The 16,591-nt window shown below is 43.7% G+C and overlaps 1 protein-coding gene across 3 annotated transcripts in view; it reads right to left on the minus strand.

The window, feature by feature from the left end:
* The window catches only part of LOC118357614 (mediator of RNA polymerase II transcription subunit 24), a 31,760-nt gene extending 15,540 nt beyond the window's left edge, over nt 1-16,220 (minus strand). Inside the window, exons 1-19 of one of the 3 annotated variants that reach the window (XM_035734910.1) lie at nt 16,090-16,220; nt 15,229-15,359; nt 15,044-15,126; nt 8,987-9,025; nt 8,796-8,869; nt 8,259-8,482; nt 6,689-6,800; nt 6,434-6,584; nt 6,171-6,284; nt 5,988-6,035; nt 3,220-3,302; nt 3,016-3,102; nt 2,669-2,768; nt 2,219-2,361; nt 1,988-2,025; nt 1,808-1,890; nt 1,235-1,413; nt 847-946; nt 346-521 (exon numbers count right to left, since the gene is read on the minus strand). In XM_035734910.1, the coding sequence (XP_035590803.1) occupies nt 346-521; nt 847-946; nt 1,235-1,413; nt 1,808-1,890; nt 1,988-2,025; nt 2,219-2,361; nt 2,669-2,768; nt 3,016-3,102; nt 3,220-3,302; nt 5,988-6,035; nt 6,171-6,284; nt 6,434-6,584; nt 6,689-6,800; nt 8,259-8,482; nt 8,796-8,869; nt 8,987-9,025; nt 15,044-15,126; nt 15,229-15,358 (1,964 nt within the window). In that variant the 5' untranslated portion in view covers nt 15,359; nt 16,090-16,220. Of the gene's footprint in view, nt 1-345; nt 522-846; nt 947-1,234; nt 1,414-1,807; nt 1,891-1,987; nt 2,026-2,218; nt 2,362-2,668; nt 2,769-3,015; nt 3,103-3,219; nt 3,306-5,981; nt 6,036-6,170; nt 6,285-6,433; nt 6,585-6,688; nt 6,801-8,258; nt 8,483-8,795; nt 8,870-8,986; nt 9,026-15,043; nt 15,127-15,228; nt 15,360-16,089 lie in introns of all 3 variants that reach the window. The other 2 variants (XM_035734909.1, XM_035734907.1) reach the window with 2 other exon arrangements.
* Between the last annotated feature and the right edge of the window lie 371 nt (nt 16,221-16,591).

The raw sequence follows: 16,591 nt of genomic DNA on the forward strand, positions 1-16,591 counted from the left end.
GGACCTTATATAGACCGGTGTGTGCCTTTCCAAATCATGTCCATTCAATTGAATTTACCACAGGTGGACTCCAATCAAGTTGTAGAAAGGATGATCAATGGAAACAGGATGCACCTGAGCTCAATTTCGACTCTCATAGCAAGGAGTCTGAATACTTACGTAAATAGGCTTTTTTTGTGTGCAAAGTTTGCTTTGTCATTATGTGGTAGTGTGTAGATTGCTGAGGAATTTTTATTTATTTAATTTTAGAATAAGGCTGTAACGTAACAAAATGTGGAAAAAGTCAATGGGTCTGAATACTTTCCAAAGGCACTGTATTTCACACCCAAGTCTAGTGTGTTGTACCGTTCATTGTAGAACTGCAGAGTGTTCTCCCCATACAGCGGGGTCATGAGCTGGCGGATCATGGTCTGGGGCTTCTCCCTCTCATCCAGGCCCAGCATCCTCACATGGGCTACCAGCCAGGCCACAGCACAGATAGCCATGCTGCATACCTTGCCCTTGATGTTGTCTGTTATCTTCTACACTCGGGAGTGGGGAGCGAGAGAGAGCAAGAGGAGAAAGAAAAAGGAGAAGCGGGGAAGACGAGTGAGTGTGTGTGACCTCTGCACATGCTTCCGGGCCACAATTAACTTTATGAATGGTTTAAATGAGGAAGAGACCAAAAATTAAATAGATGCAAGCTCGAACCATTATGTCAGCAGAGCCATTTAGACCTACACGCTATGACCAATCATTGTCCACTATGTCAAGAGCAAGTTCACTTCTGTGATTCAACGGTTCGCTGTCCACGTAGTATTGAGCTCAAAGTAGGACAAAATAGACGACACATAAGACGGGACTCGCCTGTACAGCCTCCACAGAGAGCACGCCATTCTCCCAGGCATTCAACACCTCCAAGATGGCTGCCGGCGTGCTGAGGCAAATCTCGTGCCACTTCATCTGACTGACACACAGTGGTAGATACATTGGTACAGGTTCAAGAAAAACAATGCCAATAAATAGATTTAAGGAAGGATAAGAGATGGTGCACATGGGCTCCAGTTTAAATAATGTCCCCCCCCCCCCCACTGGTTTAAATTATGCTCCTCAAAAAAAGAAATTTGAACATGGTGGACATTTCAACCATAGCCTGGACTTCTTCCTCTGTTCTTGTTTAACCCAGCAGTAGAGAAACATTGAATTCCAGTCTGATTCTGACCCTAGAGTGAAAAGATAGGACCCCATCACTCACACTAGCTTCATCTCAGAGGAGTTGTTGAGGAGGGCCACCAGGCTTTCCACCTTGCCAGACTCGGGCCTGAAGCAGGGGTGGTCTGGGTTCAGGGTCTTGCCCTCTTCTGGCATGCAGGTTTGCAGCCACGTCTCAAAGAACGGGGTCTCCCCCGAGGGGCTGGGATCCGACAGGATCACCTGGAGGGGTAACAACAGAGTCATATGGTATAATAATATAGAGCGGGGGATATTGTTTCATAATTTGTTGTTTTATTTAACTATGATATAATATAAATCTACCAGGGACAGGTTCTGACCATGAAACTTATGTAACATGAGTCATATTACCCATCATAGAAATGTGGCAAAGACATCACAGCTGTGCCATTCAGATAGCACAAGCAGAAAGCGATTGCGTGTTTTGGCCACCTAGTGGAGCTGTGCTGAAAAAGCTGGATAATGATGCAAAATCTACAGGAGAAGTGAACGGGGGGGGGCTGACCCTAGTTCAGCTCTCCTGCTCTGAGACACTTTCTGAATACGGACCTAGATCACTTACATAGATAGCGTGAGTACTAGGTGTGAGACCAACCTCTGATCCGTAGGTCTGCACCACGTGACACAGCATGAGGAAGGAGATGTCGAACAGCAGGGCTCGCACTGAGGCCGACTTGGCTACAACAAGGTAGAAAAAAGGGAGACCATGTCCAAATCAAATCCATGTTATATGTTATTCAGAAAGTCCCATACTCAGCAACACTCATGTACTCACATCCTTCTCCACTGATGTGCTTCGGAAACTCATTCAGCCTGAGAAGCAAAGACCGAGCATCAATAAATAATCTCCTTAAAACACTGTCCCCCTCTTACATCATGTATATTTTCCCATTTTGCCCTTAAATTAAAAATAAATAAAAGACTCCACAGTAATATGGTTTGAGTCTGTCAATAAATTGTATTAAACAGTCCTGATGGACTATTAGTGGCTTGATGTGTGTCTCACTTGATGAACTTCCGGGCGAAGGACTTGAGTTTTCCCGTGGCTGCGGCAGCTGCCAGGAGGAGGTCCAGGCTCTTCCCAGAGAGCATGTGTCCCAGCACCCCCAGAAGGCCCTCTGGAGACTTGGAGTGGTCTGCGTCCACCGTCTAACACAAAAGGAGAAGACAGACATAGAACACAATAATGAGAGTGTGATATGGGTGACCTGGAAGTTGTTTAGCAAAAGTTGGAGCTCTGGGATAGCTTTATGATGAGGTTGACTAACTGTCTTTACAGCAGTAATTATTCAGGGATATAGTACAGGATAAAAGTCCGCATCGTGTTCATTAGGGCACACTGTAGCTAAACATTTTGAAATGGAAAACGACAACAAGCGTTTCTATTAGACAAGTTGAAATAGAACCTCCCGCTGACTGTAAAGCTAGGTAGGGTTGGCATGGGGAGAACGAGGACCTTGAGGATGTTGGTGACAGTGGGCTCGGCTCGCAGGATGAGGCCTGGGTTGGGCTGAATGTTGGCGTTTTCTGCAGTCTTTAGCCGTGGAGCATACTCCCTGTCCTCAGCCCTCAAGAAAAAGTTACACACAAGAGAAATAGAGAAAGAAAGAGGGAAACAGAGGAGAGTGAAAGAAGGAGAGCAAGACACTGACAGACAAGCAAAGAGAGAAAGAATAATGTGGTGATAGGAAAGAGAGGAGGAGACAGAATGAAAGATATTAGTGGCAAACTTGATGCATTTATACTCTATCATTCTCTTTCAGTGATGTTACACATATGAAGGGGCATGATGGCTCCCCGTACCGTTTAGAAGTGAGGTTGGTCGTGTTGGAGTCCGACAGGAGAGACAGCTTGTTGCACTCCTGCAGTAGCATACTTAGACAGTCGCAGCTGTAAAAAACAGACACGGAGTAAAAAGCTTGTCAGACACTGTATAACCTGTCTCGAGTGTTATAAACATGCTTATAACATAATGCTTCCTCTGTTCAGTTTTCCATTATCACTCACTTGCATCTCTGGTCCGCCTTGTCCAGCAGTGGTGTGAGCTTCAGCAGGTACTCAAAGGCAATGTTCACGTCATCCATGAAGTCCTGCTGCAGATTGACCATAATGCATGTCAAGACAGAGACCAGCACTCTTCCCTATCCTACATTCGTATGGTGATTAATATAGAGTTATATTGAGTTATTATACCATGGTATTGTTGAAGACTCGTTTCTGATTGGCTTAAAGGGCATTCTAGCAAATTCATCAGCAACCCTTTCATAATCAGAACAAAACTTGAGTGAGATAAAAACATGAGTTTTACTCTGACTTTGGCAGTGCATTGCGGGGAAAAACCAAGTGTCGGCCCTGGGAAGTAACATTTTAAAGGCCAATGTCTTGGCAACGAAGAGAAATGTTGCAGTTTAAGTTAAATATGCTGCAATTCTTCACATTTTTGCCATGAGGCAGAGAGAAAACATTGCAGTGTGAAAGCTTAAATTACAGTGCATTTATGTACAAAAACAAAACAGTGAGGGGGGAATACAAGTATTGAATTCACAAATGGATAATTAGTGAAATACTGTGAATACCAATATCACTGAGCTTCCCAAGCCCATGTTTACCAGGACTAAGAACATAAATTGTAGATTAATAATGACAGCGTTGTATTGTATTAAGACACTTTAGACTTCTCTCACGGATCCTTTTGCCAAAGGTTGTTTAATCTGCTGTTAATAATATTCAACAGCGATGCCAACTTCCACACATTGGGCGTGAGACATGCATCGGACCCTCTTCACACGCCATGTCTCTTATTTCTAACACATTGGAAAAAGTAGGCCGACTGCTTTTATTTTCAGATATACAGTGTATATTCAGCGCACGAGCTTTTCAACTGAACCTCCAAATTGTTTTGAAATCACAAGCTTTTAAAAAAAAACTATGAGCTGATCACAGTTTATGAACTAAATTATCTTAAGAGCAGCAAGGCCACATTATTCACCCCCTGTGCTCATTTGCAATTCAGCACTAGGTCCATTAGTCTGTAACAAGGACAAAGGCAGCATTGAGCAGGAATTCTGGTGACCTGACTAGATTGTGTAACTGATTCTAGTGGGGACAACAATACGGTGAAATATATTTTGGGGTTGTGTGTAGGAGCAGGCGGTCTCATCTGGTCTTCGGGAGATTTTATTATCCTTTACATTTATTTGGTCTTTCACAATAGCTGATGTAAGTCATAAGAACAATTCCCATCCCCTACAATGGGCTAAACTATAGACTAATTAGTGTGCTCATCTCAGCAAGAACACTACTGTTATTCCCCATAGTTGTATTATTTCACTTCTAACCAATTTTGCTGGTGTAATTAGGTTATTTTAAATCTAATGGCAATGTGTGTCTTTGAAAATATAGAAATCTTTTTTGAGGGAGTGCTGGACAGTGATGAAGATAGACAGTAATAAAATGAGAATAGGCTATATTGAAATGCCCCCTTATCCTAGTTTGTCATTTTTGTACTGTGCACAAGCTGCTAGGCAGAAATAATAAAATAGCTTGCTGATGTAGGCAAGATGGCAAGGTTTTGCAAATCAGCCTCAGCCACCTGAAGAGTGATATTCGTTAGATTTTTCTTGAATGTGGGATAATTTGTCAGATGAACATATTCAAACCCCCAGTATTTGGGAAACATAGATCAGGGATGGCCAAACCCCTCGGAGAGCTACCTCTCGGCAGGATTCTTTCTGCCGAGAGCTTTCCTATTTTAAAAAGGGATAGTTCACCCAAAGGAAGGACTTATTTCCATGCTTTTCTTATGGACAAGGAGAGAGTACAAACCACCCTATGGTTAGCCACTTCAACCAACCATTATTATTAGCATTTTCTAACCAAAAACCAACATAATTATATCTTCCCCAGAGAGCAGACTCTAAATGTCATGCCCAAATCATTTCAAAGTAACTTCAAACCAAGTCAGTGTGTTTTACGTGTATATTCAACTTTAAAAGAATCCTAAATACACTTGACCTGTGATTTTTAAAACATTTGATTCCACCCTGGTCATGGGCCATGTGAAAATATAAATGGCAGGAAATGAGCTTTAAAACTGTATTTTTCCAAGGACGGGACACCCATACTTCCACATTCAGGAGAGGTCTCACTCCAAGGTATCTTCAAAAGTGGTCAGCCCTGTATTCAATAACGTTTGTGGTTTCATTGATTTATTTATCTGTCTGCAGACTCCCTGCAGTACCTCCCCTGTTCTAGAGCGTGCATTATTGCCCTGCAATACACGGCATTATCCAATGGCTATGAAGTTCATTCTTACATCTTCTATGTTTGAGCTGCTTATGAAAGCAAAAAAAATCTAATTTAAAATATTACTGGCATTGCTTAATTCGATTTTCATAATAGCAAGCTAGGACGGACGGCTTGGTTAACCAAGCTAGCAAGTCTGTTTGGTTACCAAGGCAACGACTGCACCTATCCCATAAACTTGCTAGCTACTTCAGTGAGCTTTGGAAAGCATTTCTACCAGCAAATGTGTTCAATTACAGCCTTGGTATAAAAGGGATAACCAACTCGGGGCTCTCTGCGTTCTCAGGAAAATAATGCAACTCCGTGCATGGTTAGTTGTCGTCTATTATTTTCCACAGAATGCATAGACCCTCGATTACCCCTTTCATATTTCCAATGTATATTACAAGTAAATACACTTGAAACAGATCTTATAACCATTGATTGTTTTGTATGTAAAGAGAATAAATAACTCAGTACTATACCTGTACCTTCTCACCCTGGGGATACTTCTTTAGCCTGAGGAGAACCTGGGGGATCTACAGATGAGAGGATGATCAGTAAGATGGTGACATCTCATGGGCTCCAATGAAAAGAAAACATTCAAATGCTTGCTCCAAGGACCATGAAACATTTATATACTGTAACTATCTGGCATTCATTGTGAGAAGTACCTTAAGGAAGGTGAAGGCGGTCCACTTGAGTTCCTCGGTGCCCTCTGGTGACTCGATGAGGCCAGTGAAACACGCCTTCCAGATCTCCAACACAAAGAGCGGCGCAGGGATACGCTGCACAGGGGAATGCACCGGGCTTGGGGGTCAATATTCCATTTCAATTCAGTCAATTCAGGAAGTAAACGGATTTACAACTTCCCTCAACTAAAAGCGAAAGTTGCATATGCTTTGCATACGTTAACTCTAGACCAATTAAGGCTCACCTGCATCCTCTTGATCATCATGAGCTGCTCCACCAGTGGCTGAGTCTCCCCTGTCAGGTTCATGGTTCCTTCCAGCATGATGAAGGCGTGGACCGACGGGAACAACGAGTGGTGCGGGGGGTCTGACTGTTCAGACAGAATCGTAGGAATACTGTGGGGCAAGATTGGTCAGATGATTATAAAAACATCCATCGTGGCTTCAATTATTGTTTACAAAGGCCATTGGCTTGTACCCCATAAGTGCTACATTCTCACCTCTTCACCAATGAAATGCACTCCTCCAGCTTGCCTCTCAGTGTCTGATTGGTTAGACTGTTGAGCCCCTCTGTCACTTTGATCAAAGCTTGCTCCACATTGGTCCAGGAAGCTTTGGAAACATATCACATGATGTGGAGTCAAACACACCAATGAAATTCATTCAAATCAAATGCTACACCAATATGAATACATTGTTATTTCAGTTTAATCAAAATAATATGCAGCTAACTACATGTAAACTCAGCAAAAAAAGAAACTTCCTCTCACTGTCAACTGCATTTATTTTCAGACTTAACATGTGTAAATATAGGTAACAAGATTCAACAACAGACAAACGGAACAAGTTACACAGACATGTGACTAACAGAAATGGAATAAAGTTTCCCTGAACAAAGGGGGGGTCAAAATCAAAAGTAACAGTCAGTATCTGGTGTGGCCACCAGCTGCATTAAGTACTGCAGTGCATCTCCTCCTCAGACTGCACCAGAACACTGACATTCCTGTCTTGCAGGAAATCACGCACAGAACGAGCATTATGGCTAGTGGCATCGTCATGCTGGAGGGTCATGTCAGGATGAGCCTGCAGGAAGGGCACCACATGAGGGAGGTCTTCCCTGTAACGCACAGCATTGAGATTGCAGGCAATGACAAGCTCAGTCCGATGATGCTGTGACACACCGCCCCAGACCATGACGGACCCTCCGCCTCCAAATCAATCCCGCTCCAGAGTACAGGCCTTGATGTATCGCGCATTCCTTTGACGATAAATGCGAATCCGACCAACAACCCTGGTGAGACAAAACCACAACTCGTCAGTGAAGAGCACTTTTTGCCAGTCCTGTCTGGTCCAACAACGGTGGGTTTGTGCCCATAGGGGACGGTGTTGCCGTTGATGTCTGGTGAGGACCTGCCTTACAACAGGCCTAAAAGCCCTCAGTCCAGCCTCTCAGCCTACTGCGGACAGTCTGAGCACTGATGGAGGGATTGTGCGTTCCTGGTGTAACTCGGGCAGTTGTTGTTGCCATCCTGTACCTATCCCGCAGGTGTGATGTTCGGATGTACCGATCCTGTGCAGGTGTTGTTACACGTGGTCTGCCACTGCGAGGACGATCAACTGTCCGTCCTGTCTCCCTGTAGCGTTGTCTTAGGCATCTCACAGTACAAACATTGCAATTTATTGCCCTGGACACATCTGCAGTCCTCATGCCTCCTTGCAGCATGCCTAAGGCACCTTCATGCAGATGAGCAGGGACCCTGGGTATCTTTCTTTTGGTATTTTTCAGAGTCAGTAGAAAGGCCTCTTTAGTGTCCTAAGTTTTCATAACTGTGACCTTAATTACCTACCGTCTGTAAGCTGTTAGTGTCTTAACAACCGTTCCACAGGTGCATGTTCATTAAATTGTTCATGGTTCATTGAACAAGCATGGGAAACCGTGTTTAAACCCTTCACAATGAAGATCTGTGAAGTTATTTGGATTTTTATGAATTATCTTTGAAAGGGACACTTTTTTTTGCTGAGTTTAGTTATAGGACAACCTCTTAGAAGATTCTGTATCCCCTGACTGACCTTGGTCCTCCAGGCGAGCGATGTGGACTAGGGCCCTGTTCTTCTGGCTGTTCACCAACTCCCTTAGCCTCTCCAGGCAGGCCCTCAGGTTGGCTTCTGTGCTGGCCGACGGCCCCAGCTCCCTGAGCCTCTCGCAGTAGCAGGCGCAGCCCGTCAGGAGCCACACTACCACACCCAGAAGGGCCCGGCACAGACCGATGCACTCCTCCGCCTTCCCGTGGCAGCTGGGATGGAGGGTGGGTGGGGTTAGAATTGATGTTTGGGATTATTCTGGGGTATTATTTTTCAATGTGAAAGATGACTTGATGTCAGAAATGCACTCGCTCTCTGACGCTCTGAGATAATCATTCAACCAGCAGACTCGTAACTATTAATGCTTCAACCATATTTAACGCAAAAAAAAAAAAAGAAAGTTGCATCTCTTTCTCAGCAGAGCCAGGATGAAACATTTTCTAGGGCTAACACCATTGTCAAATTTAAAAGAAGGAAGAATATAACAGGATGGGAGTGGGACGGGATAAAGCAAGTGTGTAGTACCTGAGACGGTGGCAGAACATGTCCATGATCTCCAACAGGGACTTGACGCAGAGCTCTCTGGAGAAGTCATCAAACTGCGGAACAAAAAGGAGCATGTCAGACAAGCTGTCATCCGATGAAAACATGCATGTCTGGTAGCAGTCGAGACCGTTGTTACTGGCCAGAGTGACAGAAAGAGGAACCCAACTCACCTTACTGATGGCTAAGAGAACACTTGAATAAGAGACCATCTGAGGAAATACAATGGCTTCCATTAATAATAATTGTGCATAAATCAAACACCTTTTGTCACTTTTCACCAGCAAATCTCCTACACTGTCTTGCCTACCATGGGAAGGAAGAATATGCAGATTAACCCTTCAATATCACAACAACTAAATACAGATCTTATATTAGTCCAAGCAATATGAAATGTGATATGTTCACTTTTTCATAAAAGCATGAAACTTAGTACACTTGTACTGTTTGGGGCCCTGAACATTTTCAGATATGGAGCCATCGCAGAAATGCCTCCCCCTGACCATTTTCCACTCCGTCATAACAAAAAACATTTATTTTGTGTCACATCTCCTGAACCAAACATGATAACACAGAAAGGGTGAGGTTTGCAACTATGTTTTGCTGGTCAATGATTACAACGGTGCCATGTACACCAGAAACAGTTCTGATTATTATATAAAATTGTCAAGTGCCATGGGAAACTACTGGAAGAACAATAAAATCACTTTCTGACAACGTATGCAAAATAATATTATTTCAGCTGTCGTCTTTCTGCTGGTTGTGTAAGTATATACTGTGTAAATTCATGGAACACAGGAAGGCCTTTGAAAATATCTGGACACAGATTTGATAATATTCATTTGGGTCGGTGTTTGTGTTTGTCCTATTTCACAATGCGTTTTTTGCATATCTCACTCTCCATGAGACACCCTTGGAGAATGGGGTAACGGCCAGGGTCTGCAATTATCAACAGTGACTCTTGGGCAATTAAGGTTAATTGCTCAAGGGCACATCAACCGATTTTGCACCTTGTCAACTCTGGGATTTGAACTAGCGACCTTTCAGTTACTGGCCAAACGCTCTAACCGCTAGAGAAACCCCTCGCCACGGAACGGGCGATATGGGCTGTGGGTGGGTTCAGCCTGGGCCGACCCACCACACGTTTTCAGTTGAGGAAGCTTTCCAGACAGACAAGCGATGGGCAGAGCGGGGATCTTCTACAGCTCAGTGGGCATATTTAATACAAAAACATTTTGGTACAGTGCAGATAGAAATGCCATTAACAGAACTGACATGATTCCTTAGATTCAGAGGCATGTTTGTTCTACATAATACATATCTATCTATACGTTTGCTAAAGTTGTGTCCTTCCTCCTGCTGAAATCTAGCCACAATAACGATTAGTCACAAAAGTAGAATTTGCAGTTTGCCTTAAAAAGCAAAGCAAATACACACAGGGAAATCATGCCAATTTGGACTAGATTGGAATGTTGTTACATCATTTCAAATGAAATACAATGATTCATTAGTTTGACAAAAAACTGTTGAAATCCAACTGTGGAAGTATTAGACTGCATAATTGCATTGGGGGCATACTCCTATGCACTATAAAGCCTTAGCTACGGATTGTGCACCCATGAAATGGGGTATCAGCGTACTCAGTGACACCAACAGAAAACAATTCTCAAGAGTATAAACAAGTATTAGCGTCTTAGCTCTTATTGCACGACATTGAAGGTGATTTTCCACAGTCAAAGTCAGTCTATTGTGTGCATTGGGCAATCATATTGCACTGTACAGTCTAACCCAGGGTTTCCCAAACTCGGTCCTGGGGGCCCACCCTAGGTGTACTCGGTCCTGGGGGCCCACCCTAGGTGTACTCGGTCCTGGGGGCCCACCCTAGGTGTACTCGGTCCTGGGGCCCACCCTAGGTGTACTCGGTCCTACTCGGTCCTGGGGGCCCACCCTAGGTGTACTCGGTCCCGGGGCCCACCCTAGGTGTACTCGGTCCCGGGGCCCACCCTAGGTGTACTCGGTCCCGGGGCCCACCCTAGGTGTACTCGGTCCCGGGGCCCACCCTAGGTGTATGTTTTGGTTTTTGCCCTAGTACTACACACAGCTGATTCAAATAACCAACTCATCATCAAGCATTGATTATTTGATTCAGCTGTGTACTGCTAGGTCAAAAAATGTGCACCCAGGGGGGGGGGGGCCCAGGACCGGGTTTGCGAAACCCTGGCCTAAACCTTTAGATTGTGGCCCCATGAAATGGTGTGTCAGCCAGTGACACCCACAGACCACACTACTGTACAGGGCATTCGGAAAGTATTCAGATCAACTTTTTTCACATTTTGTTACATTACAGCCTTATTCTAAAATTGATTAAATCGTTTTCCCCCTCCCTCATCAATCTACACACTATACCCCATAATGACAGTGGTTTAGAAACATTTACTAATGTATTAAAAATAAAAACTGATACCTTAACATAAGTATTCAGACCATTTGCTATGAGACTTGAAATTGAGCTCAGATGCATCCTGTTTCCAATGATCATCCTTGAGATGGTTCTACAACTTGATTGGAAAAACCAAGCCATGAGGTCGAAGAAATTGTCTGCAGAGCTCGGAGAAAGGATTGTGTCGAGGCACAGATCTGGGAAAGGGTACCAATTCATCATAATCTTGAAGTGATCGGCCTGACTGATGCCTGATGAATTTACTGTGTTAATGAGGCCTCACCTCCTGGTTACACTAGTGACCATAGCCCTGTGCATCCTGCAAAGGCAGAGGTGTTGCTAACACTTATGAGAGCAAATTGCAATTTACAGAAAAAAATACTGTCTTTTGAGCTTCTAGTCATGAAATACATGTAGCCCAGTCAATCACTTTTTATAGCTACTCTTTACTGGACTCCTGGGCCGTATACAGCGTTCCTCACCAAGTTCCCTGAATAACTCAAATCAGACCTTGTAGTCATGGCAGATATTCACATTTTTGGTGACTTCAATATTCACATGGAAAAGTCCACAGACCCACTCCAAAAGGCTTACGGAGCCATCATCGACTCAGTGAGTTTTGTCCAACGTGTCTCTGGACCTACTCACTGCCAGAGTCATACTCTGGACCTAGTTTTGTCCCGTAGAATAAATGTTGTGGATCTTAATGTTTTTCCTCATAATCCTGGACTATCGGACCACAATTTTATTACGTTTGCAATCACAACAAATAATCTGCTCAGACCCCAACCAAGGATCATCAAAAGTCGTGCTATAAATTCTCAGACAACCCAAAGATTCATAGATGCCCTTCCAGACTCCCTCCACCTACCCAAGGACATTGGCGTACAAAAAACTGAGGATCTTAATTTAACCTTGCCTAATACCCTAGGATGCAGTCAAATCCCTAAAAACAAAACATTGGGCACAAGAAATTTGCTCCCTGGTAAACAGAAAATACCCGAGCCCTGAAGAAAGCTTCCAAAAAAATTGGAACGGAAATGGCGCTCTATCATTTCCGTTGCAACTAACTTGGAAAGACAGTACCGTGCAATATCGAAGAGCCCTCACTGCTGCTCGATCATCCTATTTTTACAACCTAATTGAGAAGAATAAGAACAATCCAAAATGTATTTTTAATCCTGTCGCAAAGCAAACTAAAAAGCAGCATTTAACAGATGTTAGCTTTCACTTCAGCAGTGATAAATTCAAACTTCGATGAAAAGATCATGATCATTAAAAAAATTATTACAGACTCCACTTTGAATCTGCGTATTTCTCCAAAGCTCAGTTGAACCGAAAGAGCTACTTCCGGTGCTTGGCCCTCCTGTTGAACAATACAAATGGCTCCCTATCCAGTATTAAAGCCTCTCTTGAAAAAGCCAAACCTTGACCCGGAAAATATTTTTTTAAACTAATCGGCCTATATCGAATCTCCCATTCGATCTCCCATTTTGGAAAAAGCTGTTGCGCAGCAACTAACTGTGTTCCTGAAGACAAATCATGTAGACAAAATGCTTCAGTCACAAGGCGCAGGCCTCCTTATTGTCCCTAGAATTTCTGAGCAAACAGCTGGAGGCAGGGCTTTCTCCTATAGAGCTCAATTTCTATGGAATGATCTGCCTATCCATGTAAAAGACGCAGACTCGGTCTCGACCTTAAGAGTCCTTACTGAAGACTCATCTCTTCAGTAGGTCCTATGATTGAGTGTAGTGTGGCCCAGGTTTGCGAAGGTGAATGGCAAGACACTGGAGTGACGAACTGCCCTTGATGTTTCTGCCTGGCCGGCTCCTCTCTCCACTGGGATTCTCTGACTCTGATCCTATTACAGGGGCTGAGTCACTGGCTTACTAGTGCTCTTCCATGTCGTCCCTAGGAGGGGTGCATCACTTGAGTGAGTTGAGTCACAGACGTGATCTTCCTGTCCGGTATTGCGCCCCCTCGGGCTTGTGTGGTGGAGGAGATCTTTGTGGGCTATACTCAGCCTTGTCTCAGGGTAGTCGGTTCATGGCCCGTTGATATCCCTCTAGTGGTGTTGGGGCTGTGCATTGGCAAAGTGGGTGTGGTTGTATCCTGCCTGGTTGGCCCTGTCCGGGGGTATCGTCGGACGGGGCCACAGTGTCCCTTGACCCACTGCATGTCTCCAGTATCTATGCTGCAATAGTCTATGTGCCAGGGGGCTAGGGTCAGTCTGTTATATATGTTGTAATTCTCCTTATCTGGTGTCCTGTGTGAATTTAAGTATGCTCCCTCTAATTTTGTCTCTCTCCCTCCCGGAGGACATGAGCCCTAGGATCATGACTCAGGACTACCTGGCCTGATGACTCCTTGCTGTCCCCAGTCCACCTGGTCGTGCTGCTGCTCCAGTTTCAACTGTTCTGCCTGCAGCAAGGGAACCCTGACCTGTGCACCGGATGTGCTACCCGGTGTCTCTCCGACTCTCTGCTCGGCTATGAAAAGCCATTTACTCCTGAGGTACTGACCGGTTGCCCTCTACAACCACTGCGATTATTATTTGACCCTGCCGGTCATCTATGAACATCTTGAAGAACAATCTGGACTTAAAATGGCCATGTACTCTTATAACCTCCACCCGGCACAGCCAGAAGAGGACAGGCAACACCTCAGTCTGGTTCACCTCTAGGTTTCTTTCTAGGTTCGAGCCTTTCTGAGGTTTTTTTTCTACAGAGCCCTTGATCTATCTAGCTGGCTAGACATCTGATTGAAATATTACCGACTATTTACTCATTCTCCGTGAGTCAGAGGGTTTTTGTTTGGGGGATTTCTGTTGACACGGCAGAGTTTCCCATTTGACAAAGTGGTGAATGAATGCGCTGGTAACAAGGCAAAACCGGGGGAGCTGGCGAATATAACAAGCACACATGAATCCGTCACTCGTTCAGAGTTAGGCGCGATTAGAACTCAGATCAAGAAACCTTGAGCAAAAATGGAAATGCAATAAGTGCGTAAACGCTTATGAACAAAACAACAAAGGTGCGTAAAAACAGCATTTACCCTCCACTACATCCCTGGTTGGGTCTGGCAAAACCCATTCATAAACATCAATATCCCGCCAGGCAAGAATGAATCTATACTTGCCTGGCATTTTAGCTATCAATGTGACGTTTGGCCGCTAATCAGTCAGTTCTGTACCTGCCTGTCTGAGTGGCAGTGTGGGTGGAATGAGCGAGCGAGCCTGGCAACCAGAACGTGAAGCACATGACGAAATAAAACTCTGTAGTCTGCATGGAAATTAATTCGCTACACCAAGGCATTTTTCTAATATTTTTCATATTAACATATTTCCTCATTTTCTGTTCTCCTCTCATTTCAATTCAAGTACTTTTTAAATACCAACTTGAGAACGTCTGATTTTCAAGGTATTCCAGTACTCAACCATTATATAATAATCTGAACTGTTTTATGTTGTTGTACATGGCACCATTGTAATCCTTGACCATCAAAACATAGGGTTAGACATTACACGTTCTATGTTTTCATGTTTGGTTCAGGAGATATGACGCAAAATACATTATTTGGTTATGGTGGAATGGAAAATGGCTGCCATGAGTCGTTTTTGTGATGGTTTTTGTGATCCATATCTGAAAATGTTCAGGGCCTCAAACTGTACAGGTGAACCAAGTTTCATGATTTTATCAAAAAGTTTGAATTTTCACATATGGCCTGGAACACGTGTATATTTTGAGGTTATGTACATGGTAAAATATGGGTTTCAAAATGTAAACCTTACCTGGGAACTGATGGCATACTTGAGGTAGGACAAGATGAGCGGGTTGGGAGAAGGGCCAATCATTGCCTGCTCCATGAGAGCCTCTGGAACATAGGGAAATAGAACAATAATGAAATCATACACATTCATTGGTGCCTTCCCATTTCCCAAACATTGATATTGTTGATCAACATAAATCAACTGACCTGCCAAGTTGAGGTAGTCCCATGTGGCTCCCTTTGGGAAGTTCTTTTTGATGTTGATGGCCCATTGATAGTCGCTCCAGCGCTCCTTCCAAGCCTGGAGGATGGCTTGTTTCAAATTGACCACCTTCATACTGACAAGTGCCACACACATTATCTATCAACCACATGCCTTACATGGAATTCAAGAGTTCGTTTTTTTTGCACATGCCAATGTCATACGATGTATAAGCTCCATGATGTACGTTTTTCTTGGTGAAACTAGCAACAAAGTTGTGCCTCGTCGACACTGCCGGCTCACGACTTAGATGCTATGCATTTACCTCTGGTTCATGCGCTATGCGTCGGACCGCAATGACCCTTGTAAGTGCATGCATGACCCAGAAACAGTCTGGTTGTAAACAAAGTGTTAAAGAGTTGTGTAATTTCTCCAAAATACGAATGAACACTGCCCACACAGAATTTGTCCGCGATCAACCAACATCGTTGCTTTGGTGAGAAGTAACTAAAGTATTGAAGAAATCTGCAAAGGAGACCGTAACGCGTCGCTATGCCCATGAACCAGGCATAACTACTACATACACACTTTACCGTACCGGATGAGACTTTCTAGCTCGTTTATTGTTTTCCCCCGTGTAGACTATGTTCGCAAGACAGTTGTTCACGTATTACAATGTGCATTTGAGAAATATTATTATCTACCAAAAACATGACAAGCTAGCAATCGGTCTTCCTCCGCAAAGTGGCTAGCTAGCTGTCTGTGCAGGTAGGGTGAAGTTGAACGAGAGCCCTGGTGTATTAAATATGAATACTATGGTATACGTAACGTTAGATAGATAAACTACCAGTTCAATTTATACTCACATGAAATGTCGAGAGTGTATAAATGTAACGTTAGCCAAACGTGGTACTCAGTCAGATTTACAAGACAATGAACGCCATCTTTTTCTATTTTTTTTCTACTTTAACAACATCGTTCGCATTGATTGGTCAAGAGAAACAGCTCTGAGTAAACAGCAAGCCCATTGGTTTATTTTCGTTCAAACCTGTCATCACCGCTTTTTGCCACTAGAGGTCACCACATTCCCACTTACAGTACCAGTCAAAATTTAGGACACACCGAGTCATTCAAGGGATTTTTCTTCATGTTTCACTATTTTCTACAATGTAGAATAATAGTGAGGACTTAAAAACTATGAAATAACACATATGGAATAATGCTCTTTTGCACACCAGTATTTCTAGTTGCACATCCTTATCTGCACATCTGTCACTCCAGTGTTATTTGCTAAATTGTAATTACTTCGCCACTATGGCCTATTTATTGCTTTACCTCCTTACTTAATTTGCACACACTATACATATT

This window comes from Oncorhynchus keta, chromosome 24 (assembly GCF_023373465.1).
Source record: "Oncorhynchus keta strain PuntledgeMale-10-30-2019 chromosome 24, Oket_V2, whole genome shotgun sequence".
NCBI lineage: Eukaryota > Metazoa > Chordata > Actinopteri > Salmoniformes > Salmonidae > Oncorhynchus > Oncorhynchus keta.